General features: G+C 40.9%; 1 protein-coding gene across 1 annotated transcript in view; it reads right to left on the bottom strand.

Annotated features, from left to right (window-relative positions):
- Nucleotides 1-26,027, bottom strand: part of grik4 (glutamate receptor, ionotropic, kainate 4) — a 132,397-nt gene that overhangs the window by 70,952 nt on the left and 35,418 nt on the right. Inside the window, exons 4-5 of the mRNA XM_041046130.1 lie at nucleotides 8,225-8,390; nucleotides 424-602 (exon numbers count right to left, since the gene is read on the bottom strand). Of these exons, the coding sequence (XP_040902064.1) occupies nucleotides 424-602; nucleotides 8,225-8,390 (345 nt within the window). The remainder of the gene's footprint in view (nucleotides 1-423; nucleotides 603-8,224; nucleotides 8,391-26,027) is intronic.

Genomic DNA, 26,027 nt, shown 5'->3' with positions numbered 1-26,027 from the left:
CAACACTTCCTCTTTAAAAGCGGCGCACACAGCCAAAGTGTATAAATTCATGTCATCTAGGTTGTGATTCAAGGTAGCAAATACATTATGGTGGTGAAAAAGATATTTTCCTTTTTGTATGTTCGCCACACATTTCTTTAAGCCGTGTGGGGAATATAAGCTCTATCTCTACAGGTCAAAACTGAAGGCTAACCTTCTTCCACTTAAAAAACTAATTCTCCGCTTATACAATTACTTTTAGTCTCAAACACTTTTTGCCACTGGCACTTCTCAGTTACTTTTCCTTTTTAAGATGCATGAGAATTATATAAATGTGGATCTTGGGGACTTTGTATAACAGTATAAAGCTAAGACTGTATATATGGAAAAAAGGAAAATTTATCAGTGCATAAATAACACAGCCATCATGTGAACCATACTAACCCGTTCCAAAATGATATGTGACATGGTGGCGTTGGCATCCACTATAATAGTGGCAGTCTTGTCATCGCGTATCTCCTTCAGGAGAGGGGTCGGGTCCTGGCTGTCATCAAGCATGCGCACTGACAGAGTCTCCTTGGAGATGAGGAACTGCCGGAGGAGCTGCTCCAGGTTCAATAAGCCTGCCGGTAAGACACAGAGAGAGAGAAAAAAAAAAAACACATAAGGGGGTTACTTGTAATGAAGTGATGACTCTTCCAAGGAGATGGAACTTTACTATATTAGTCTTTTTTTAAAAGTTAAGGAAATATATAACCAAGAAAGTTAAGGAAAGTCAAATTTGGGAAAGGTAGTATAAACTTAATAGTAGTATAGACTGTCCTCAAATAAAAATATGCCTCTTAATTGTTTTCTGCCACATCTGTTAACAATGAATACATAAAAACTGTTCCATGCAGTTCCAACTGGACTGATTTCCTTTAACCACAATTACTGTGAAGCCATCAAACACAAAGGCATATTTCAGCAGCTTTTTTTGTACTCCATCCTATGGTAATAGACCGTTTGACTCCAGTGAGGTAAGTGGGATTTGCCCTAATTAAAGCATAGCCAACTTAATCAAAACACTCCCGGAAGCATCTTACAAGTTATTTTGCATCCATATATTAGCAGACTGTGAGAGGTTATTGGGCTAATTTTCCATATAAGAGTTTAAACTAATTTGTGAGGTGTGTTGAATGAAACCACAGCGTGATGATGTTACAGTTACATTGCCCTCCCCTGCAATCTGGCTCGATCTCATCACGCTCATATAACACTTCTTGATATTGGCAAAGAGAGTCATATGAAAAGAACATAACTTTGTGGAGAATGACTTGCATTTGCAGAGCCCCTACCTACTACCTACTACCTACCTATTTCCATTACTCAGTAAAAGTAAAATGACACTCTAGACTTTGGCATCAACAGATATTTCATGTAATTTCTGCCATGGCGACAACAGAGCAGTTAATCTGTCAAACGGAGACCAATTTTGATGTAACAATTTGAAGTTATCAAGCCGCCTCCTTTAACTTCTCCACAGCACATTAACACAAGCTACAGCATCATGTCTAATAGCTTCTGTGATCATGTCTGAGTGTCTACCTGTCTTTCAGCCAGTGCATGTTTGTCTTCCTGGCTACCTCTGTCTTTGCACTCATCAGACATCATTCCTGGCTACAGCTTGCTTGCCCGCCTGTGTCTCAAACCTGTCAGATCAGCTTCCTCTGTAGTACAACATAGAATAACTTTGATGAGCTTGAAATAGCTTCTGCTAAGCTGCCCTCCTTGTCTTTCGCCTGCATTCACTCTCTATAACTCCTTGCAGGGCAACAGATACAATTCCACTTTCTGCTCATGACATTGGATGGTACACTGTACTGGATGTGGCTGGATAAACTGCATACTGTACACATACACACAGAGTGACACACAGAATATTCTCTTTAGTGTTCTGGCTGCACAGGATTCAAAGGGGAGTCAGAATCTCTTTTTTTCACCAGGGTGTTTTACAGAAGCCATGCTGTTCGCTCACTGCTTGCTTCTAGTGAATCACTTTCAATCAAATGAAAAACTTGCAGCTGAATGAAAAAATCTGCTCTTCTTTAGTTGCACTTGTGTAGGTCCCTGTACAGAGAGAACAGATTCTTTGGAATTTGTGTGCTTATGTGAGTGTGCATGTTGTTCTGTACCGTGTGAGTCTCTCTTGTTCCACAGAATACAAGGCTCTGCGTGTGTACTGTACTGTCTTTATGAGGACCGAAGTTAAGAAGTTGAGAGTAAGAACATTTTTGAAAATTTTGGCTGGTCCCCTCTTTTTCACAGGGCTGTTAAGAATTGCTTTTATAATTATGTTTAAAATTAGGTTAATGTTTTTACTAAATTAACAAAATTTTAGCAATAACCTTTCAATGTATTTGCATTCTGCATTTGCTTCATATAGTATTTGCTGTTTCTGGCGATGTTTGATTCACAGGAAACGATGCATGCATGTATACCAGTGTTACTGTTCATAACTGTATCTACATGACATCGGCCCCATGGTTAACTGACGGCTTCCCTGCAGCTGGAACATAACTGTGTTAATTTACTGCTAATGGAGAACAGAACATTTCCTGTTGCTGCTGCTTCATATTAAAAGTGTTTACTTGGTAAACAGCAGGATGGCTTTTACGGTGACACAGGCGCAGAACATGTTATTACCAGCAGCTGCAGGTGTCATCAAATCATCCGGGACTGAAATCTAAACAAGTAACTTTAGAAAAATCCTTTCTCTTAGAGTCTTATTTTTGCTGACCTCCAGTGGTTCAACTTGTCACCTTGCTGCAGTGAGTACAGGTGTACTCCAGGACCCCATGACATCACTGCTGGGTGTGGTTACAGGTACAGCAAAACGCTGATTATACCCAACCACACCCATCAGAACAGGTTTTAAGTTACTCTTTGTGAGTTTAAGATAAGACTAAGGGTTGTGCTCGAGCACGTAGTTTGAATCTAGGGAATGCATTAAATTAAAGAGGGTCCTCTCAAGTATGGAAATACACCCTTGTGAGTGTGCTAGTGAGACTAAACTCCCTCATTGGCATGGACGACATGGCTCCGACTCTCTCTCAGGCACACAGATAAAGGTGAGGGCTGACATTCAACTTAGGCAACCGCTCATTTACCTTTCACATACTGTCACCACAGGGTGCCTGCAAGATATCACGCACACACACACATTGATCGAGGTCACTTTAGGGGACATTACATAGACTTACAGGGGACACAGCTTTTGCTCACAATTAGACAAACTGTCCCCAATTAAATGATCTTTAATCTGAAATTTGTCCCCAGAAGTAGCTAAGGGCAGAGACACACACACAATCCTTTTATAGACACACAAAATACCCCAAAGAAATACTGCCACACCACAAAGGCACTGGCAGTGTAAAAACATTAACCTGTGAATATAACACAGCAGAATGAATAAATGAATATGATTTCCTTCACAAGTGCAGGTGAATAATATATAATGAAACCTTCAGTCAGAGACGAAGCTTTTAACACAGACCCAAAAGCCCTGATGACAGCCGTACATTATGATGACTCATCATTTAGCCTTGAGCAGAGAGTAAGACCTAGTTTTATGACTTTGCCACCGTTGGGGGCCATCACTTCTTGTAGACAAGATCATGTGTCAGAACATTTAAAGTATGTCTGAGCATATTATTCCATTAAACCAAATAGCCATAAAAGTGGAGCCATTAATACTGCCTGTAATCCACCTGCCCCAGCATGGTAGTGCTGATCTAAAGTGCTCCTGCTGATCACTCCTGTTCTCTCTGCAAACAGCATTCATGTTCGTTCTTCGTACGGCACAGTGGAAACCGCAAATGACTTATCCTGCAGAAAGGTTCATTTGAAGCTTTCTCAGCTCAAGTGTGATATTACTCTATGAGGAGTGGAAGAACTAAATTGCAAAAAAGGACCAAGATGGAGGCAAAAAGGCAAAGAGAGCAGAGTTCAGGTGAAGCTGTTATGTTGGAAAAATGCCCTCTATAGGGTGATTCACGTGATTCACAAGTCCTTTGGCTGGGTTGGTGTATTAGTAAAAGCAAAAACACGATAAACTCAAAAGGAAAAAGGTTTAGCAAATAAATCATTCTGTTCTGTGACTTGAATGTCCACCGAAGTGACTAAAAATAGCATCAAAGACATCCGATCGGTGTGTAGCGATGAGGATACTTTCACATCTCTCAGTTAAATAAATGAAACATAAATTTCAAATTTCCAACATATTTTCTACATTATTTTTCACAGTTTGAGGTTTGAGTGGCACTTTTTTATTTATGTCATTGCATTGTGCCTCTTCTGCTGCAACAGTTTAATGGCACCCAACTGGAAAGTAAGCATCACCAGCTGTTTATTTTGATGCACCAAACTCCCCTCCAGGCAACTGTATTGTACATGGCTATAAAAAGATGCCTCTTGATACGTCTTTTGATGGAATAACATCAATATTTCATTGATACTGGTGAGAAATCATCCTAAACTCCTTCTGTCTTTTTCTAATTAGACAGAAGGAATCAGTGAAAGCTTCACATTTTACTCTGGCAAAGACAAGTACTCCACATTTGCACGTATACACAAAAGCTCCACCCTCTCTCCACAAATCCAAAATTTCATTATGCTGAGTCAAAAAGCAACACAACGAGTTTAAAGCCAACCAGCTTCCATCTATTCAATGAGAAGCCTTTGTGCTTGTAAACTGCTACTACCAGCCGTACCATCACCTTGACTACTGACATTTCTGCCCTCCATTATTAGCCACAACATAATAACTATCATTAAAGTCATAAATACCATCTCTTGTAATTACCATGTTCCTGTCATTCTTACACCTTTGTATACATTCCTGTTCACAAGCCATTGAGGCGTCTCTTCCACCTGACTAACGCTGATTACAGGTTACAGATGGCAATACCACCTAGAGTGTGAAACACAGAGAGACAACAGGTGAGCGCTAGAAACTGCGAATAATGGAGAATTGTAATTTATTAGATGACACAGGCATCCAATCATCACCAGAAAAAAAGAGCAATTAGCACCAGGCACATTGTATCACTATGCAGATTATAGTGGAAACCTTGGTTCAACAAGTAGTGGAAGTGTTCTTCTCTCCTGTAGCTGCAGAGGAACAAGGCAGTGAGCTCAAATGGCAAACTTTGCTCTCCAACTGTGCCTATCAAAGGTGGAAAAATGCTCTGCAAGCATTTCAGGCCTACAGTTTTGTTGAACTTAGAAATTCTGTACCTGCACTGCAGCTCCAGTTAAATTCCAGAGCTTATTGGATGTTCTCTTTCAGCTTACTGACAACTGCACCAATCACCTCCCTAATGAAAATGCACTGCTGTAGTACAGTCCCTGTACTACAGTACTGTACTCTGCAGGAACAGCATGCCTGTGAATGTGTGCTGTTTGCACAGTGCGAGTCTATGCATGCAGGCGAATTCTGTGCATGCATTTTTTTTTTTGTGTGTGTCTCCTTTCATTTACCAAAGGCCACAGCCACATGACATGCGGGACCACCCAGCAGGTCTGAAAATTCAACCACATGGACAGTATACTGTCCAGAATTATAGTACTGCAGCTGCTACTGCACACACTGCCAACGATAGTAGAGGTTAGCTAGATTAATGTCTGTCCTGGTGTGCACCATGCCTTTGGGCACAGCTTCCCTTCCACTCCTGCCTCCTCAGCCATGGCTGGAAAATATTCATGAATTGGCCACGGTCTATTAGGCTGTCACTGGCTTGGGTGATTAATGGGGCCGGCACATGTGGATGAGCCACCGACAGCAGGCTGCCAACCGACCGACTGCGTGAGCTGACGGAGAGGGGTGGAGCTGGAGCCAAAGTCGAAAGGATTTCAGCTGATGCCACTGTGGAACACGGACGTTTCCACACACACGTACACAAGTCCAGGCAAGTTGCCATTTGCCCATTTTCTATTGAATGAATGAGGGTCACATGAGATGCTGCAATCAATACGGCCACGTCATTTCCTGGACTGTCCCCCTCCTTTCCTAATGTATAATTCCAGCTTGCCTCCTCCCCTTCCCTCACTCCAATCACTACATTTCACCTTCTCCCACATCTGCCGATGAGCATCCTCTCCTCTCCTCTCCTCTCCTCTCCCATTTCGGCCTCCCCTTGGTCTTTTCTATCTTACGCTCATCTCCCCTCATTTCATTTCTTTTCATTTCATTTAATTTCCTCTCCAGTCCTCTGTTAGCCCACTGACACAGAATAAGAACCTCCTCACCAACCTGCACACCCACACACAACCAGAGGGAAGAAGAAAAGTAATGTTAAAATGAGTTTCTTTTCTTCAAACTCGCCAATATTAAAGTCAGAGGGTGCCTAAAAGGTTCACTTGTTATCACTGTTCTCGCCAGAGCTGGATTCATCAACTCTCTGTGGAATAAATGTCACAGAAACAGGATCTGAGCCCTGAATTAGAAAAATGACTGACAGGTACAGGAACACCTAGAAGGAAAAACAACTAATGGTACATTTTGACCCTGGGAGTTATAATAGCTTAAGCAGTGGGGTTGGGTTAAACTATAATTACTATGTAAACTATATATAGTATTTTCTTTTAATTAATTCTTCCCAGAACATGGTTGAATATGTGAGACGTGGTGCTTTAAAGGACCAGAGTGTAGGATTCAGATGGATCTACTGGCAGAAGTGGAATCTAATATTCGTAATTATGTTTTCATTAGTGTATAACCACCTTAAACTAAGAATCATTGTGTTTTCATTAGCTGAGAATGAGCCCTTCATATTTACTTCAGGAGCAGGTCCTCCTTTCACGGAGCCCAGCGTGCTGCACTGCCATATTTCTACAGTAGCTCAAAATGAACAAACCAAACATGGACTCCAGAGAGGGCCTTTTATGTTTTTATGTTACCTGAAGGACACCTTAGATTCTCCTACATGCTTGGAAAGGGTGGCGTGAGGGAAGGGGTATTCAGTTGGTTGCAATCTGTAACCAGTAGATGCCACTGGTTCTTTAAACTACGATTACAAATCTAATATTTTCTTTTAGTGGTTTAATTAATTATTCCCAGCAACAATTTCAAATGTCTGCATAATCAAATACCCTGTCTGGCAAATTGTATAGAAGAGGAAAATAAAACTTGCTTTAAAAAAAAAAAAGTACCTTCACATTTGCATTAATTTACTGATACTGAATTTGTATAAAAAGCTCTAAAAATGTACTAGTTTAATATATGAAACGCTGTGCTTTAATGGGACAAATCTTAAAGGTTATGAATGAAAGGTATCTCCAAAGTAAAGACCAAGAGACAGTCAAAGAGGAAGTTGAAAGGCAGAAGAACTGAGAAGTGCGATAGATGGGGTGGGCGGCTCACAGTGGCTCATTGCCATCTCTGGGCTGTCTGACACATGGTTGATGTCTGAAGCCTATTTCCTTTCTTCAAAGCCTAGTGCTGATTAGGAAAAAGGTTAGCGGGTGCCACTCAGGGTCATGGTGCCTTTGTCTAGGGAGTTGTAATTACTGCTTGCTGGACTACAAGAGGGTGGGAACAGGCCATGATTTAATCTTCTTCTCTATTTACGAAAATAACTTCCCTCAGGGGGAGATTTTCATGCTTTTTTAAGGTCATTCAGTTTAGTATCTTTAGAATCTAACGAGTGCCTTTGACAAAGACGCGGTCAGATCACTGGTGGATACAGCTGCAAACGCCAACCTCATTCTCTTTTGTCTGTCTTGAAAATGTGTTTTGATCATCTGCAGGTGGTGTTTTAGGAGTGTACACAGTCTTTGCACAATGAGAATGAATATTTAAGACAGATTATACATGACAGTATTAACGTTCTATATCATTATTTTAATTTAAGGATGTGATGATGACACTGAAAAAGAGAAATGCTTTTGCAGTAAATGTAATTTATTTTGGGATGCAGATGTCGGGCATGCTGCTGTGAGGGAGCTCTGGCTGTGGAGTGCAGCAGCTGCTTCAGAGGGAAGCGTGTCAAAGGGTGAGATGTTGATAAGCACTGCATCTGTTGTCAGAACACAGTCGGCGTGCATGCGAGAGGCTTATGTGTGCTAACATGTGTTAAAGGAAAGCAGACATTAAACAAAAATGTTTGCACTTTGTTGGCAGATGTAGGGAAGGCGGCATGTGAGCATTCTCCGCAGGTGTGTAAGATTGTGTATTTTGTCGTGAGGGTGTGAACACGGTACTCACAGTCAGCCTGGGCACAGATGAGGCAGGCGGTGGTGCTGTTAAAGAAGGTGAGAAGGCCGGCTACAGCCAGGCTGATGTCGGTGTTAGTAGGCCTCAGGTCCAGGGTGGTGAACCGGGGGAATTGAACCTTCAGAATGTCCTCCGGAGCCACCTTGACATAGGGCACCTGCACAGATAAGTTGATGTGAGAATATATGTTGCATTTAAACAATCTGCACTTGATTTTGACATTTCACTTTCGTGCAGCAGATGTCTGCAGACAGGAAAACCTTAAAAGACACAAACAAGAGAAAATGTGTGTGTGAACTGCAGAATAAAAATAGTACAAATGCCAGCAGAAAGAATAGCTCTGAGGAAAATTGGTTTAATCTGTTATGATAAATTGCAAGCAAGGATAACCCAGGGATCTGTGGTAATGTGCATATTCAGAATAGACATATTTTTCAGTAACTGAGGCACTGAAGCTAATGTAAAGTACAAGTATGGATGCAAAAACTTATTTTTGTTCCACCCACACGAACAAGAGAAATCTTCAGGATAACACCCCCTCACCCACTGTTACAAAACATTTGTTTACCCTGCTCACTGTGGAGAACCTCAACTGTGTTTAAGGTGACTCTTTTATAACACGCAAGCACATACGTAAAATGTCACAGCATTTTTTTTTTTTTACCAAACATCTGGAGTAATGTGGTGATATTTTGGGAATGCCATTAGAAGAGTATTACACAAAAAAAGAGAAAGTAATGTTAGGGTTGCCACAACACCTGAAACACCATAACATCATAACCTCATTGTCACATTTTAAATCTAAGGTGCTGCTGGACTACCAAAAACAAGAGCAAACATACAAAACCATATCCTCACATGCTCAATAATAAAAAAATGCACTTAAAATTAGACTGAAAATTAGGATTAAAGAGAATATGTGTACAAGGGTGAAAGAGTTTTGCCAATAGTCAGAGCAAAGATCAGACACAAGGAGTAAGCAAAACAAAGCCAGCAAAGCATTTGGAAAAAAATCAATAAATACACAATTCTTGCATCCCAGGCCCATTGTGAGGCAAACAACCTTTAGTGAGATTGATTACCGCGCGTTCACAATGTTGATTTGCTGTAGCCATATAAATATCTGTATTACTCAGCCGCCCCTAATGAATTCATCATTCCACTCCCCACCGTACTAACAGGTGCATATATGTCTAATGCAGGCTCATCTCTGCTGTCAGAAGAGAGGTTAAGCACACTGCAGCTAACCCCACAGCCTACAATGCTCCCTGAGCACAGCAACAAAGCCCAACTGGAGCTACTTGCAAATCTGCCAAACTTCGGGACAATCATAAATTGCATTCCACCCCAGCTCAAACACATCTCCCATCTATTTCCCTCCAATGAAATCCATCTCTGCTTCAGTTCTCCATGTGATGATGTGAACGGATACCTGCTGCCGGGGCTTACAGTGAAGCCCTGGAGGAGGAGGGGGGGGGGTGAGTGTAGTAGGTGTCGGGTCGGTCAGGTGGCAAGGCATTGGGGTAGAGAGCAGTGGGGCTTGAAGGGGATGCAGGAGGACGGGCTTGGTCCAAGAGGAGGAACAGGGAAGGGAGCCTCTACATCATGGCAGATTGCCTGTCTGTGCGGCTCCCAGCGCCCATACATTGCTTACCCCCTCGTCCCCGTATCCCCTCGATTGGTTTTCCATCCTTGCCCATCAGGGTGTAATGGAGTCCCCTGGGTGTCTGGATGGATGGAGGCGCGGCCACTACTGACAGCCGCTGCTGGAACGCCATTCATTCCTCTCAAGGAGCCCTAAAACCTGGGTAATAGCTGCACACCACACTGGGGAAATGTGCCCCTCTTCAGGTGTGTCCTTCATCTTCCCTGTTGCATTTGTACAATTTCTTACTACCCTTTTCTCATTTCTGTCCCTTTCCCTCTTGTCTCTGTGCACACCCCACATTGTTTACTCCCTTTTTCCCATCTGTTCTTTCCTTCCTTTTCACCGCTGCGGACTGGTGCTGCTCGACCCCTTTCATTTAGAAACCTGACACGCTTCGATAGGCTGTATCTGAGGCAACGGGGTTTTAGAGAGTTTCTCTCTCTCTCTCTCTCGCTCTCTCACACACACACACACACACATATTCACATGCACATGTCCTTTTCTATCGAATTGGCCCACTGGACCCCATTGCTAGGTACGCTGGCATCCTGGGGGAATTACTTGGGTCTGAGTCTTGATTCATCATCAACTTCTGCAGCATGCAACCTTGATTCACACTGAATATATGTAATTAGGAATCCTGATCATTTTCCCATATAATGCCTACTGGAAACATTTCACTCAAATGCATTTTTTTTCCGATGAAAATTCCCTTTTCTGCAATATTTTTTTTTTTTACTGTATTCAGAACATTTCCTTTTGCATACAGCTTTCACAAGGGAGTTGTAGGCTAAATGTAGCTTACAGCAAAGAGGACCTTTCCTATACATCTTGCACTAAATACACATCCCCTGGTTAGAGCAATATGATTAATTGGCTATTAAACAGTAGCAGTCACTATCCTCCTCATACTGGTGGAGTGACAGAGTGTTTTGAATCAAGACTGGAGTTAAAACAGGGGTACTCCAAGCAAAGAAAATCAATCTCCACATTACTAACAGCAAGTTGTCAGCCACATCAAAGTCGCTTGCCAGACTTCTTATCTGCAACCAACAGCTAGTATCAGTCACTCCGCTGGTCGATTAATCCCAAAAATAAAAACAGAAAAATCTTTCCTACATGTGTCTTTGCAAGGCACAGCTTCAAAGACTCTGTGAACCTAACAGCTGCATCACTTTCAGTTTAGCTCTGCAGCAACTAAGTACACTGAGTCAATTTAGTGCCAAACTGGCACATGCTATCACTTGCTGATTTACTGTAATGGACAAGGTTTATAGTAACAAAGAAGCTGCACTAATTAATATTTTCATTTTAACAACGAATCAAATAACAATGTGTAAATGTGAAAGGGGACAAACCCATAGAGTCTGTGGTTGGTTTTCAGCTCTGTGGGCCATTTTAGGATTTTATTATTTTTTTTTTTTTAGGTTTTATGACCTGCAACTTAACTACAGCACCAAATGGCAAACAGACAGAGTTAGATATTTTCCTCAGGAGTGTTTGTGTGCCAAAAACAGAGCAAATAGGAGAGTGAATATTGGACATACATTCATTAGGTCACCAGAAATATGACCCCAATTGAAAGCTTAAGAGATCAGCTAGATGTGTTGCTATCATGTTCAGCTCAACAATATTATTAAGTGATATGTCAGTGTAGTTTTCACAGGTTGTTAATCTTCACGCATGTGGCGAGCTGAAAGCTTTCACTCATTCATGTAAACCACGGTTTAAAGTTTGTGATTCACTACATGTAAAAATAATTAAGCAGTCAAACAAATCACTTTCAGAAGGTGAAAGTGAATTATAATATTCCCTCCATTTCATGGTTTAAACATATTCTTGTCACAAATGATTATGAATTGCAATATAATTAGTAGAGACAGCAGTTAAATGCTGATAAAAATCTACTTGGCTAGGACACAGAGAATTATCAAAAGCAGTGTAAACAACTTGTAGCTACTAGTAAGCAAGTTGTAACTTAAAATGGAAGATGGAAATGTCTTTTAAAAGCAACTGCTCAGGGCTGCAGCGCTATTGGTGTGGGAGTGAAACTAATTACATTTGAAAATTGTGAAGGGAAGAAAATCTCTGGCAAACAATGAAGCCCAAGGTAACTTCTCCGGTTTTAATAATCTGGTAGCTTCACTGTAAATAGAACTAAATACCATGGTGAGTGCTGTGGTGAAAGACGGGTGTGTGTGTCAGGGGAATGACGGGTGGGTGAGGAGAGGGAGACAGAGTGTAAGTGAAAGACAGAAAAAGGGAGAGAACGGAGTGAGGGATAGAGAGAAACTGACAGTCTGACTGACAGAAGAAGAGAGCAATGAAGTGAACGACAGAGAGGCCGAGACGGGGGAAAACAGTCTACAGGACAAGAAGAGGAGGAAACATAAAAAACACACAATAGATATAAACAGAGAATGAGGAATGGTGAAGGGCACTCATTAAACGGTGTCACTGAATTTAGCAGTGAGAAATTTGAGTCTGTTGTCAAAGGCAATGTGTCTCATGTTCTCCTCTTTATTGGTTCATTTCTCTAGACACTCAGTTTCATGGGATTCAATAACAACATCAGCATTTAGCTTTGTTATTGTTTGGTCTCTGTGGGCTGCAAATACATTCCAAGTTAAAGAAGAGCATTGTGGCTCTCATTTATTATTTAGAAGATGCAGTACTTATTAACTAATAGAACAGGAAGTCATAAAAGTTGTTTATGTTGTATTCATTATGTAATGACTAGAGCTAAGTATTGGACCTCAATCCTTTTTGGATGCAAACTGAAACACAGCACCATCAAATAGTTTTAGGAATTTTCGACTTTCGCTTAGACTCTTACACATCATGCAGTACCATCAGGAAGACATCTGATCAGTCGCAAATTCGTTCTGCTGCATGACAACGAACCCAAAAATACAGGCAGAGTCAGAGATAACTATCTAAAAACTATTCATGGCATTATTTTTGAAAGACATCCTCACTTTATTTTCAGTGTCTACAGCATTTCCACAGTACTGTATGTATCTAGCACCAAGTATCAGAAACTGTCAAATATGCAAACTTTCCATTGAATACCTGATCAGGTTTTTATTGGGAGCTCAGTTCAAAAACAGCCCTGCGATTAAAAAATGGAAGTGGAAGCATTGGTTGTTTTGGGTACCAGTTAGACAATGAAATACAATCCAGGAAGTCCAGTTCGAATGATTATCAGACACAAAAACACTGCAGAGCTGGAAAATTAGCAATTATTAACAATTATTAACCAGCTTCAGCTTTTTTGCAAGATGACCTTGTGTTTTTTGCCATGACCATAACCTGCTGCGTCAGTGCATTATCCTGTTCAAATGAATGAAGTCTTGTCTACTTTTTCTTTAATTAGATATTTTGTCATTTTGATGTTTTCTAATCTAATTTAATTTAATCTAATCTAATTTCTTAAAACAATTAAAAATCTTGTAATGTTGTGAACTGTAATTGTTTCAGGCAATAGTACAGTTGCTTAGTGTTAGGACAAAGTTATTTGTAAAATAAATAAAAAAAAAAAAAAGATCATGCATAAACTTCCTCACTGGAGGGTATCAAGAAATGTATTGTTTTGGCTTTGGTATTGAAGCCCAGGAAGAATATCTGCACAAGACTTTCAAAAATTTCAAATGATACCGAGCACTAGCAGTGACAAGCCAAAAGATGTCCTCACTCAGACAACAAGGTACAGTGTTGTACTTTTTCGTACAGCCCAACCCATGTGTATGTGTGTATGACAGAGAAACGGAGTCCACTCACTCTGCTTGGATGTGTGCGCTTGTCCGCATACATGCGTAGTGTGTGTGTGAGTTTCCTGCAGTGTGACAGAACGGCTGGCAGGTCTGCAGACAGAGGTTTGACAGGCGTTTAATGAGGAAGCTCTCACAGGACACAGGCTTTGCGCAAGTAACACACACACGCGGACGCACACACACACACACACACACACACACACACACACACACACACACACACACACACACACACACACACACACACACACACACACACACACAGTGAGCAGTGGGGAAAAGGAGGCACCTTTGTTTGGCAGCAAAAATACCTCAACCTAATTACAATGTGCTTGTAATATACTTGCATTAATTACACTGAGATTGCACTCTGATCTGCTCAGATTAGCTGTTAAAACAAGGAATAAAAAAAAACAGCACATTTTCAAACTGCCAAGCCACTGATGCGCTGCTTTATGTTTCTTGGAAACAGCCAGGGGTTTTTCATTGCTTTGTATAAAGCTTACCAGTAGCCTCTGATAACCCCTCTTCAATGGAAAATTCAAGGTTACATTCGAGACAGGTAGTTCCAAATCTGACCAGGCATTAGTGAGGAGACCGTTGCTCTGAACTGAAGTGAAGGTGAAAGCTAATTTCCCTTCCGTGCAGTCCAACAAGCTCTGGGTTGCCTCGGTTGTTGAGCTGACAAGTGCCCAAGTCATTCTGCTACCTGTCCACTGTGAACCTAACAGGAGCCTGCCGGGTGGGGGTCCGAGTGAGGGGAGGTGAAGAGGAGGTGGATGTGCAGTAGTGCCATATGGAGAGCAGAGACATAATGAGCAACTACATCTGTTGGCTTGGACTCAGAGGGGCAGCAGAACAAAACTCTGTTTAATAAAGTATCATTATCGTTTTATGGGTCTTGGAACATGTCAGACACGGTTATAGGGACGTTAGACGTTAGAGATCCTAACGTCACTTCAAACATCAGTAATGTTTGAAGTGACTTATTTACATCGGCACATGTTGACCTGGCTATCAATCAGCATACAACACATGCTTGGCAGAAAGACTGAACTGTCCTTGAAAACACTTAGCAGTGCAGCCAAGTGGACAGCAGCCACTCAGTCTCAGTGAGCCGAATACAAGGTTCACTGAAGCCAGACGGAGAACAGTTCGTTTACCGTCAAAAAGTGGACATAGCTAATCAGTTCGGAGATCATCAGTTGTAGAAAACCGACCAACAGCAGAACACAGAGTATGAAGTCTGGCTGGGTTCAGCCTATTGCAAGCCAGAGAATTATGTTGGCCACTAAGCATTGGAGAACAGATGCTGTTGGAGACATTGTCCATCAGTCAGCAACTGTGATGCCAAGGCTGGAACACCAGAGTGGAGCTGGCAAGGATGATGTTGCAGGGTGGCAGAAGATGGAGGAGGGCAGGTGGTAGTCTATTATGGCTACCTGATTCCTTTTTGAAACAAAGGTTTATGGGGGATTTGGGAGACCAGCTGTTGGCATTCAGAAAAGGCAAATAAAAATCTCGTGGGAGAGAACAGGAAGATGAAACACCAGAGAGGGGAGAGTCCGAGTGTCAATGCCGTGCTACCGACAATTGCCATCCCCCGAGCGCAAGTTCATTCCAGTCTCAGCCCATGCAGCCAGATCTCTATTTGTGGTAGTAATGAACCAGCATCAGGTCCCTGCAGTCAGTGCAGAAGCAGGCCAGTGATAAAGATGAAGTGGGCTGCGGATCCCATGGTGCCTTTTAGGAGAGTGGAACATTGACCACAAGATCTCTATCTCATTGATCAGCCAGTTCAGAGAGAAAAAAGTTCCTTTCCTCCAGAGAGGCCTGTTCCTCACTCCACTGCCCTATTTCAGAGCAAATGTCTTTGTGAAAAAAAGAAAGAAATGGATTTAAGCTCCTGTGTTTGGCTACCAGTTGTGTTGGTATCATTGTAAGCAGTGAGGATAAAAAAAAAGAAACCACTAATTTGCTCTGTGGAGCTTTCTTAAGCATTCTCCTACCCAATGAAATGAAGTAACGCTTACCAGTAAATGTGGTCTATCTATGTTTATCGAGCATAAAAAACATGTTGGTTTTGTTGAATCCAAATTTTTTTTTATAGGGAGTTTTGATTGGAAAAAGTGTCTTTTTTTATCTGACAGTGGGCTTAATCCAGTTCTGGGAGTCTAGCCAAATGTTTGACTTACACCACCAAACAAAGCACAGCTCAACTTTACACAACAAAATTGGCAAACAGTTGGCCAACAAATCTTTGAGAACCTGGCCTATGAGTACAACACAAACATGTTGATGTAGAGACAAAAGACTAAAACGTTCTTGACGAGTTTCAGTTCACAGAGAGAAAACGGCAGTGCATCAATTCAGTGAGCAGCTGGCAGAAAGCTGAGCAACCTCAGCTGAGTTGAGTATGGGCTCCTTCCACACAAAACTCTACTACTTGACACCGCTGACAAAGACGAAACAAAAACAACATTGTAATAAGGAGCAGAGTCCCTTTTCATAGCCCTGACGACAAGAACACAGCTAAATTAAAATCCATTTTGCTTGCTGCTCACCTGGGAGTCACTCTGTTTCTCCTCACTTTCATCTCAGTGATCAAATCAAGAGACTGCTTCCTGATGACAAGATAGTGGATTTGGATATGCACATGGCGGTTCTGCTGGTGAGGCCTTGACAAGACAGATCAATAGTGTTGTGAGAGAAGGGTCAGCGGAGGTGCACAAGACAGCTGTGCTCCTCTAATTATGATCAGGCAGAGACAGAAGAAGCAACTGCGTTTTGTTTGCAAGCAGACTAAACAGAGGAATCCAGTACGGAGTGACACCCAGCTTAACATCCACAGTCTTCAAACAAATCAGATTTGTGCAGTTGTATGCACAAGCACACACAAACCTTTGAGAAATGAAGTATGGTGTCATTATGTATTATTCATCATTTCAATTAAATTACTGACTCATTACAAATCGTTTTGAGCCATTTTATGCCTAATACTGTGCTTATTATAGTCTGAGCAGCTACAAGTATAAAAGAAAGTACTTGTAGATAAAAATGTTTTGTTTGATATACTGTAAATACATTAATAGTATTTACTGTAAAAGATGTGTATATTTTTAAATTAATGTTGCCATTTACTGTATGACAGTCTATAAGAGATCAGATCAACCTTCAGATTTAACCTTCTATGTGTTCTCAAAATGTACAATACAAATATATATATAAATAATAACTACAAAAATAATATGAATTTTATTTATTTATTTATTTTTAATTATTTACTGAAAACCACACAAAATACTGTCACTTATCAGTTTATTTGGTACATGTACAGTAGTATTATGCTAGCAGGTGTTTGTATTATTTTGTCCACCCCATTTATATCAATGAGGGTAGGTTAAATAACAGAAACACCCCTCTCTATGATGCAGCACAGCATCATATTAATTTTAGGTATTTGTACCCAACAAACATTTGGCATTTGAGTGTACTTTGTAGCCAAGGACTATAGATATACAAAATCCATCCACTGGGATGCGTTACTGAAATCTGAAATCTGAAATCTGTACAGTAATGGTGAGGCTAACTTTATCCTCTTAGCTTGTCTTGAATTATTGCTGAACACCTGCTAACAAGCCATCGAGTGGCAGATAACTTGTTGGTTCTAAATACGAATCTAAGACACGTCTTTTAACTGGCATTAGTGGCAACCAATGAAGTGCTAAGTCTCCTGTGAAACTTATGGACAAGGTATCCCAAAGCATCTGCTATTTAAGTTCATGTACACACAGCATGCTTTGAACACACTTCAGTTTGCTAGCCTCAACACAATCAGTGCACTCCGCTCCTTTAATTCCTTTAATTCTCAGATGGTGCGCTGGAATAATTAGCGTAATAAAATCATCAATTACATTGACACTGTTGAGAATGTTAAAATGACACTAAAGGGAACAGCCATAGACTGTCTTCTCTCCTGTCATTAAGTAGCACTATCAGTTTATAAACTGTAGTTTGAGGCTAACAGTAAAGCTCTTTAGAAGTCCAAAAAGGGAAATAAACGTGTGAGATATGATGCAGCTCTACTTCTGAGACTTCTTCAGTTGAGCACCTGCCATTAAACCATTTTTTTAACTTTCATTCCTGAGTCTAAGATTTGATTCCACCACGTGGACACAGACAGACGGACAGAAATACACCAAACTAAAATTGCAACTGAACCTTAACAGAGGACATCTTTGTAGAGTTCTGTAGAGTTCCATTCTTCCATTTCTTGATCTGCCTTTTAGAAAGTCTAAAAGGATAAGTTTGATTTCTTGAGATTCTAATGAATCCTAATGATCATAACAAACATCGAGTGGAGAGCCTAAAACAAGTTAAATGGATGGAAATTTGAGTGCTGGAACGTGAACAGCATTCAGCCGTGGAATGACCTGATATAGTAAGAAAAGGACAATTGTTTCGTTTTTTTTTTCCTTCTGAGTGACGATAAGAGAATACTAAGCTGCGAGTGTCTAAGAAATGCAGAAATCTTATTGAGATTCAACAGGCACCTTACTATCCCTGCACTGTGATGAATAAGAAAGCTGCGGCTTAACTTTTTTCGAATTCATATTACACACATCACAGTGATGTGGCTCTTCCACCAGCTGGTCGTACTGCACTGAGAAAAATGCAGATCAGCTCCGCTTAATCAGATATGATTACTGGTTCTGACCAATAATGTGCCACTTGCTGCCAAAACAATGTTGCTTTTGGCTGGAGAGCGTTTGAGTTTACATATAGTGATTTTAAAGCCTAATTACAGTGAAGAGATGAACCATAAGCTGACCCCCTGAGCAGAACAAGACCAACACAGCAGAACTAATACCACTATGCACTCATAGAGTCAGTGTGACAGTGATGGAAGGTGATTAAGGGGAAGCAGAAAGAGAGGAAACTGGGTTTTGAATACTATTTCCCCCTCTCTCTATTAGTTTTGTTAAGAATGTTAAAATGTTGACCTGGTAGTTCTTTATAGATGGTGTCTGAGGTAGAAGGGAAATGGCAGAAAAGAGACAGGTAGAGGAGGTAAAATGAGAAAATAAGAAACAAGACAAGACATGAGAGTAAAAGGAAGAAAAAGGTGAGAATAACGACAAGAAAGTGACAAGAGCTGAGGCTTGTGTAAGGGCAGTAATAGCAGACATTAGAGGAGGGACAGAGGCGGAGAGGTGAAAATTGGTTTAAACTTTGGTAGAATGAAAGGAAAGAAGAAAAATAAAGGAGAAATGGAGCAATGAGTAAGAGGAGAGCTTAAGTCTAAGCAGCAAAGGACAGAGATGTTCAAAATAATGACAGGAGAATAAAGGTAGTTCAGTGAATCTGTGTCAAGATCGTCTGTTGGTTTCTGAAATTAAAATAGGCTGGGCGGCATTTTCAGCATGGAAAATAAAAAGTATCAGGTAACAGGAGCATCTAGCTGGCGCCTGGCAGGTTTTGTTGGAGTGTAGGGAGAATTCTCTGTCCTCTCATCAAGACCCAACAAACCAAATCTAATCACTACAAGAATGTGTTCAGTTGACAGGGAAAGGACTCTCCTGTCATTAATTCATGCACCACCACCTGTTATCACATGACAAGTTCAATTCTTAGGTCAGGCGATGACAACTGAGCAAACTATATCTACTGGTGAAGACAGACTTTGAAATGCAATTAAAGGTAATCCAGAAAAAGCTTCAGACCTTGAGTTAAGGTCAATATTGAACTTTTGTAGACAGAGCGTTACTTTATTACTTTATCAAAGGTTATTTTAAACACAGTTACTTTATCTCTTATTGTTGGAGATTGCATCGCCTCCACCAAAACAAAGTTGCTCTGAAGCTCTGAAAGATGATAAAACTTTAAACACAATCACTGCTGTGATTAAAGGAAACAAAATTTATTATGCAACGATGTGCAACAGTGTGTGAAATTTGTAACTAATGACTATCAACTTATCTAGAAATCAAAGGATTTATCTAATGTCAGTCATTTCTTATTTTAAAATTTCATCACAATATATAGATGTGACAAACTGTGACCATAATGTCATAAAAATAAAAATAAACCCTTATCCTTTGTGTGTTACAGAGCCAGTAGAATATTTGGATGATACCAGGGTCCACATGTGTGAGAGCAAAGCAGCAGAAGTTGCCTGTACACAAACAGGAGATACGGTGTGCTGGCTTTGCTATGACCAACTGAGGTGCAGCATTTGGCAAGGAGACGGCCTAAAGTGAACATAGCTACCGTATAAACGATCTCTGGCCAGAGAGGATTTGTTGGGTTGGCTAGCTGGCTTATCATGTCACAAAAAGCAATTCCACACTGTGTGCAGCACTGAGCTGCTGGACCACTCGCCCATTTAAATCAGTTTGGACAGCTTTACACACACTGAACACAACACAGCAGGATGTGTATCTGAACACGTGAATGGACAAATAAATGAACACACGCTCCGATCAGGGAGGGAGTTTCTTGCAGAAGCTTCACAATGATGACACAAATGAAGCACTGGACCTGCAAAATCTTTCTCTCTGAAAGCATGGACAAAGGTTTTCAGATTTGTTCAACATCCATTCACGAGCAATCAACTGTGCCTAAGCTTTGTCTGTTCACTTTGTGTGTGAACCTGTTAAACAATTGGTCCTGTCTGGCCTTGTGAAGGAATCCTGCAGAGTTCATTTGACTATAATAAAGTAGTCTCGAGAAATAAGTTTGACTCCAAACTATCTTGGAATTAAATTCAGACTCAGAAAGGAAAGGAACAGACTCATTTTTACTGGGACTGAATGAGGTTTTCAGCGTTACCTCAACACCAGTGCTCACGACTCAACAAAACACTATGTCACATGAGAAAGGAGAGAAAGAGGCAGAAAATGAGATGGGCAGAGCGTCTGTGACAGAGTGAGGGGGAGAGAAAGACACAGAGAACCTTAAAAGCAAAAAATAATCTAGTACTTGAACATCTGCACATAAATGATTCTAAAGCTGAAAGCAATTTTCAGATTATTTAAAGCATTTGCTGGGAGGTTGTATAAAGTGAATCAGAATTGTGTTTGTGAGTTTCTTTGTGTATGTGTCTGTGCGTGTTTGAAAGCACAAATCTCTCATTATTACCTGTCTTCAGGGCATGAGCTACACTGGTGACCCCCAACCTTAATCCTGTGTGCTCTTTGTTTGCCCAGCGGACCTCAGGTTCACCTCTAAATCCAACCTGAGCACCACCCAACCAAAATGAAGTGGTGTAATCTCTCTGTACTTCTACAACCAGATGGTTTTGCAAGCCCAAGGCAACCCCTGGACATCAGACTGGACATTAATATTCATGAATACTTCTGACACATGTTTGAATCATAGAGGAATATGTTTCCTGTCTTTAGCAGACACAGGGAAATTGCATATTTCATCCTTTATGGTAGAGGAAAGGAGGTTTGGGATAAAAACTGAAGCACTAAGATCATTTAAACTGAGTTGGAGGTGGCTAAAAGAAGCGGTATAAAAACTGAATTTAGATTCAGATGATTTGGCACATGAAACTGACATTTACTCTATTTAGTTTGGAAGCTTCCTATGGCTAATGTCAAAATGACCTTAGTCCAAGGCTGTGTATGAAAATAACAGTGCAAGTTGGGGAATGTAAATGGAGTCTTGTGCAAAGCTGAATGGGGAATGAAAAGTCCTTGAGTCTATCCATTCATATCTGAGTCACCACTTTTAAAAAAGAGTCAGATTTCTTATCCTTGAGATTAACAGGAAACAAAGCAACAACAGGAAAACTGTACCGCATGCTCCAGTTATTCTGGTTGGCTGCCGCATGCAGCAGATAAGCACCTGTAAGTCAGCTGGAGACTCTTATCCGAAACCCCAGTTAATTTTTCTCATTAGTCGATATTAATCTGCCCTTCCTCCAAATCCTGACCCCATGGTTTACTTGCCATGCCGCATAAGATGGAAACAAACTGCCAACATGATGCACACAGTCAACCCCTCCGCGGTAGCTGTTTTTCTATCAGTCACTATTAGCGTGAAACCCAGATGGGCTCAGTCCCGGTCCTCTGTCACCCCAATGGGAGTAGCCTCGGCAGCAGCAGTGGGAACCCGGGGATTGATTGATAGGGACGGGTGGATGATGTGCTGATCACCTTGTGGGGTCTGTCAGCAGCAATATTGCTGCCAGTGTCCCAGGCAACCAGCTGCCAGAGCGCCAGCATCTGTGGCCTTACATTCCCAGTGAGGGATTAGGTGGTTATAGTCATGTACGCAGGTGCAGACACACACACTTGTCTCCAGCACCCATGGTTCAGGGTGACGTGATTTCACATTTTATAGACAAAGTATCACAGACAACAACCACCTGTTGATATTAGTTAGGGATGGGACAAATATTCTGTACATTACAGTACATTTTCAATCAGCTCTTACTAGACTACGACACATACTACACTTACTACTACAATTTAATACAAATGATAAACTACTGATACAATGACACCAAGAATTGTAGGTTCCGTTAAACATGTGAATAAGGGACATAGACAGCAGTTCACTATGCTTAGCTGTTATTTGCTTTTGTGAGTCATCTAATAAAAGACCTATTTTCGTCACATCCAGTGAAGAAAAACATCTACTGTTGCTCTACAAAGTAGCTCTGCTGCAAAAATGCATATCTGTTTTTGCTCATAAAGTTACTAATCATAGCGAGGCTTTTTTTTGGGGGGCGGTGAGATGTCTGAGTAGAAAGGTAATATTAGACATGAACACCAGCTTGCATCCACCAGCCAATCTACCCATCTCCTGCTGAGCAGTCCTCAAAGGTGCTCTGCAGACTGGCTGCTAAGTATAGAATAAAGCTTTACATTATTTCCCAAAGGATTGTTGGTTTCTCTGCTGCGCTGCATGATGAGCCTGGCTAAAAGTACTGCAAGATTCGTGCTGCTCATCTCATCAAGGAAAACTTTGCCATCTTGCTATTATATGACTTTGGCTTCAGCTCAACCCTCTCACTCAGCAGGAAAGCATTTTCTTACAGTACAATTTCCCACTGTGATGGACCTTTAATGTGCTCAGAGCTGAAAAGGTCGGAGTTACTTAAGCCCTGTTCACGCTCCTCCTGTGATTAGTCATAATTGCATAGGTTGTCTTTGTTCTTAATCTTGTCAGAATCTGAGATGTCCATGATTGGTAAAGTAAAAATTTCACCACAACTAACTCACCATGATTTGCCAAAGTATAAAGCAAATACTGAAAAGACTATATGATTAATATCAGCTTTTGAAAAACTGCTTCGCTTTTCTCTGGTATGTTTTTTTTCCCCCTTACACAACGGTTTCCACAGATAATTGTGTTTACATGCTGTATTACAGGATCTGATGTATTGTGATAATACTCTGTTGTTAGTTACAGCATCCCTCTACTAATATAAGGCCATGCTGACGAAGACCATTAGCCAGTCATCCCCTTCAGAGTAATCATGACAAGAGCAATGTGACCTTCTCCGCTAGACGGAGAACACACGCGCACACACACGCGCGCACACGCACGCACACACACGCACACACACACTGCAGTAGCTAACTTCGCTGATTTGCACACCTCAAGCCTGAGATGGGCGACCTAATCAGTGAAATCAGCTTGTTTGGTTGGAATAAAAATGGGCACACTCTTGGGTCTTGATAGCATCCGGGAAGGACCACTGAGTTAAGACCATGGGTTTTAATCCTGATCCTCAGGAGCCACACTGCTGCAACTGCTGGTTTTCTGGTTTTCCAGCAGTGCACTCCAGACATGAAGTCGTCTTTGATGACTTGAATAAAAAACCAGCAGCAGCGTCCTGATGACCACAAATGAGAGCCATTGAGCTTGATTATCCCATTAACTGTTGGACAACCTAAAAATAGTTATAAATGCATTTTATATAACACAGAGATTAGAGGATCAAAGCACTCCCAAGGAACAGGTTTTTCCCCTGGGTGTATTAATCTGTTGTCTATTGTCATGACAATTGCGTGGCCAAAAATGTTTTTGTGTGTATTTCTATATAAAGTCCCTCTCATTGCTTCCTGTAAACTGACTAAGTAATTTCCTCATCCTGCACTGGGGGTGGACACAAAGTAGCATCTAATAATGCGATTATGAATTTTGGGGTAAACTCCACCAACTCTCTTTTCATATAAAAAGCTGCAAATCTTCAAAACTAACATTAGGAGCATTAACATATGTTTGGAGTGGATTTAATTGTCAGATTTCTAACAACACTGCCAGCATCACTACACGCTCTCTTCACTTTCAGAGACTCAAACATTTGATGTCTTTGTCTCCTCAACTTTAACTGGTGGTGAAAGAACAAGCACTGTGGCTACTTTCTGAACTCAAAAATCAAGTTCCTCTTGATCTTAAGGCGAGAAACATGTCAGGGCACATCAAACTAGGCATTTCCCGCTCAATCATGTCAGAGAGGGAACACTTCAAACCATTTTACAATCTCAAAGACTTTTAACAGAACCACAAGCATGAACTACGTATGGGCTCAAATACTTGCTCAGTGCCGTGTAGCAGTTGTTGTTCTATCCGACTCTATGTTGCTCTGAAAAATTTGAATTATAAGAAAACATTAGCTGGAGGTGAACATCGCCTAGGTAAAATACAACTGAAAAAGCCTAAATTCAGTGTTTTAGAAACGAAGAACAAGTACAGGGATAGCGTTGCATAGCCCTATCAAGCCCATCTCGAGCAGCTTGGAGAAGCCAGTCCCCAAGGGTGATATATGGATGTGGTATTTCATTGGACACCCAACTGGCATATCAAAAGCCCTGTGCAAATGTTTCTGTGAAGCTGTCATATGTGGTAACACACTGCATATTTTCTCCAGGCACTGTAATGATTCAATACTACTGTAGTAGAACTGAATTATTAGGTGTTCACATAAATACCGTGTGGAATTCAGATTACAGCAGTGATCACGGTACTGGCCAAAACCTGATGGAAATTACTGCTTAAATAAGTGTCAGTGGAGAAAAGGACAAATTTCAAAGTGATGACAGCAGATTTTATAATCCTACTTTCTGTGAAAAACATGGAAATTCTGGTCATCCAAAGTACTGACCGACTCATTCACAAAAACAATGAGAAGGGATACATAGAGATTAAATTTGAGACAGTGTGGGGAATCTTTTTACGACTATACTGTATGTGTCAGTTAACAACTCAAAAATGTCATTTTTTCACTTTATGGGATCTTTAATATTCATACAATGGTTTTATCAGAGTCAGTTTTTCAAAGCAGTCCACCCCACCAGTCAATGCCACCAGAGATTTTTAACAGCAGGGAGTCCTGGTATGTCTACCACTGTAACAGACTGGTGTCTCATTAGAAAGCCGGGCTGTACAGAACCCGAGGACATTATAGAGAATGGGATGGTAATGGGATGTCTTTTAATAGTCATGCTGATCAAATTCATGGAGTTTAAAAGGCGGCTTCTGTGTGTACCAAATCCAATTATGGCAGGGAGCACACCGGAACACACTAGTGAAACCCAAGTGATTGATGAAGTGAAAGAAAGCTGACATGTAGATTCTAAAATGTGTAGTTAGCACACAGTAGATAATATAGATGCTATTAATAATCTAAACAGTGTTCTGCAAATAGAGTAAAACAAAAAAATAATATAAAATTTAGTAAATGCAACAAAGCGTGAGAGTGAAACCATCACAGATAAAATCCGTGAATATACATTACTTTTCGTATTTGTAATTGATTTGGATCAAGTTTATGGTTTTGTATAATTCAAAGGCGTTCTGTCTCCACACATCAGACAGCAAAACACACCATGTCAGAGTTCAGACAAGCCAATTAGCATCCAACTGGGATCTGTTTGCATGCAGTCAGGCTCTAAAGCTAAATCCACTCAGTCATGTTTAAATTGTGAAAAACCATGTTTTTCGTTGCTGTTCAGATAAGAAAATGTGGCTGTTGACTTGTTTTATCAAAATAATATCAGTAATACTTTCATCTGTCATATCATCTCCTAGGTGAATATCCTGATTTCAAACACCAGACATACTGCAGCGACAGCAAGAGCCTGGCTGCTCTCCACCCACGTAATTTGGGGCAAAACAACAAAACATATACTTTTGTTTGTATTTGTTTCTGCAAGAATGTCAAAACAGCGGCTAGCCAGCCTCAGTGGGCCAAACCGCTCCAAGCTAATGAGGGGAATGGAGGAAATAAAATGCCCAGCGGTGCTTTGATTTGAGTGGGACTGGAATGGAGAGTTATGACACTGTTGAGGTATTTCATCATTTTCACTAACAAGTTGGATTTCGTTCCCCCTCAATCTCCTTTAAAAACAAC

The sequence above is a fragment of the Toxotes jaculatrix genome, chromosome 9, assembly GCF_017976425.1.
Source record: "Toxotes jaculatrix isolate fToxJac2 chromosome 9, fToxJac2.pri, whole genome shotgun sequence".
Lineage (NCBI taxonomy): Eukaryota > Metazoa > Chordata > Actinopteri > Toxotidae > Toxotes > Toxotes jaculatrix.
Note: the sequence above shows the minus strand (reverse complement) of the source record. Positions and strands in the feature narration are given on the sequence as shown.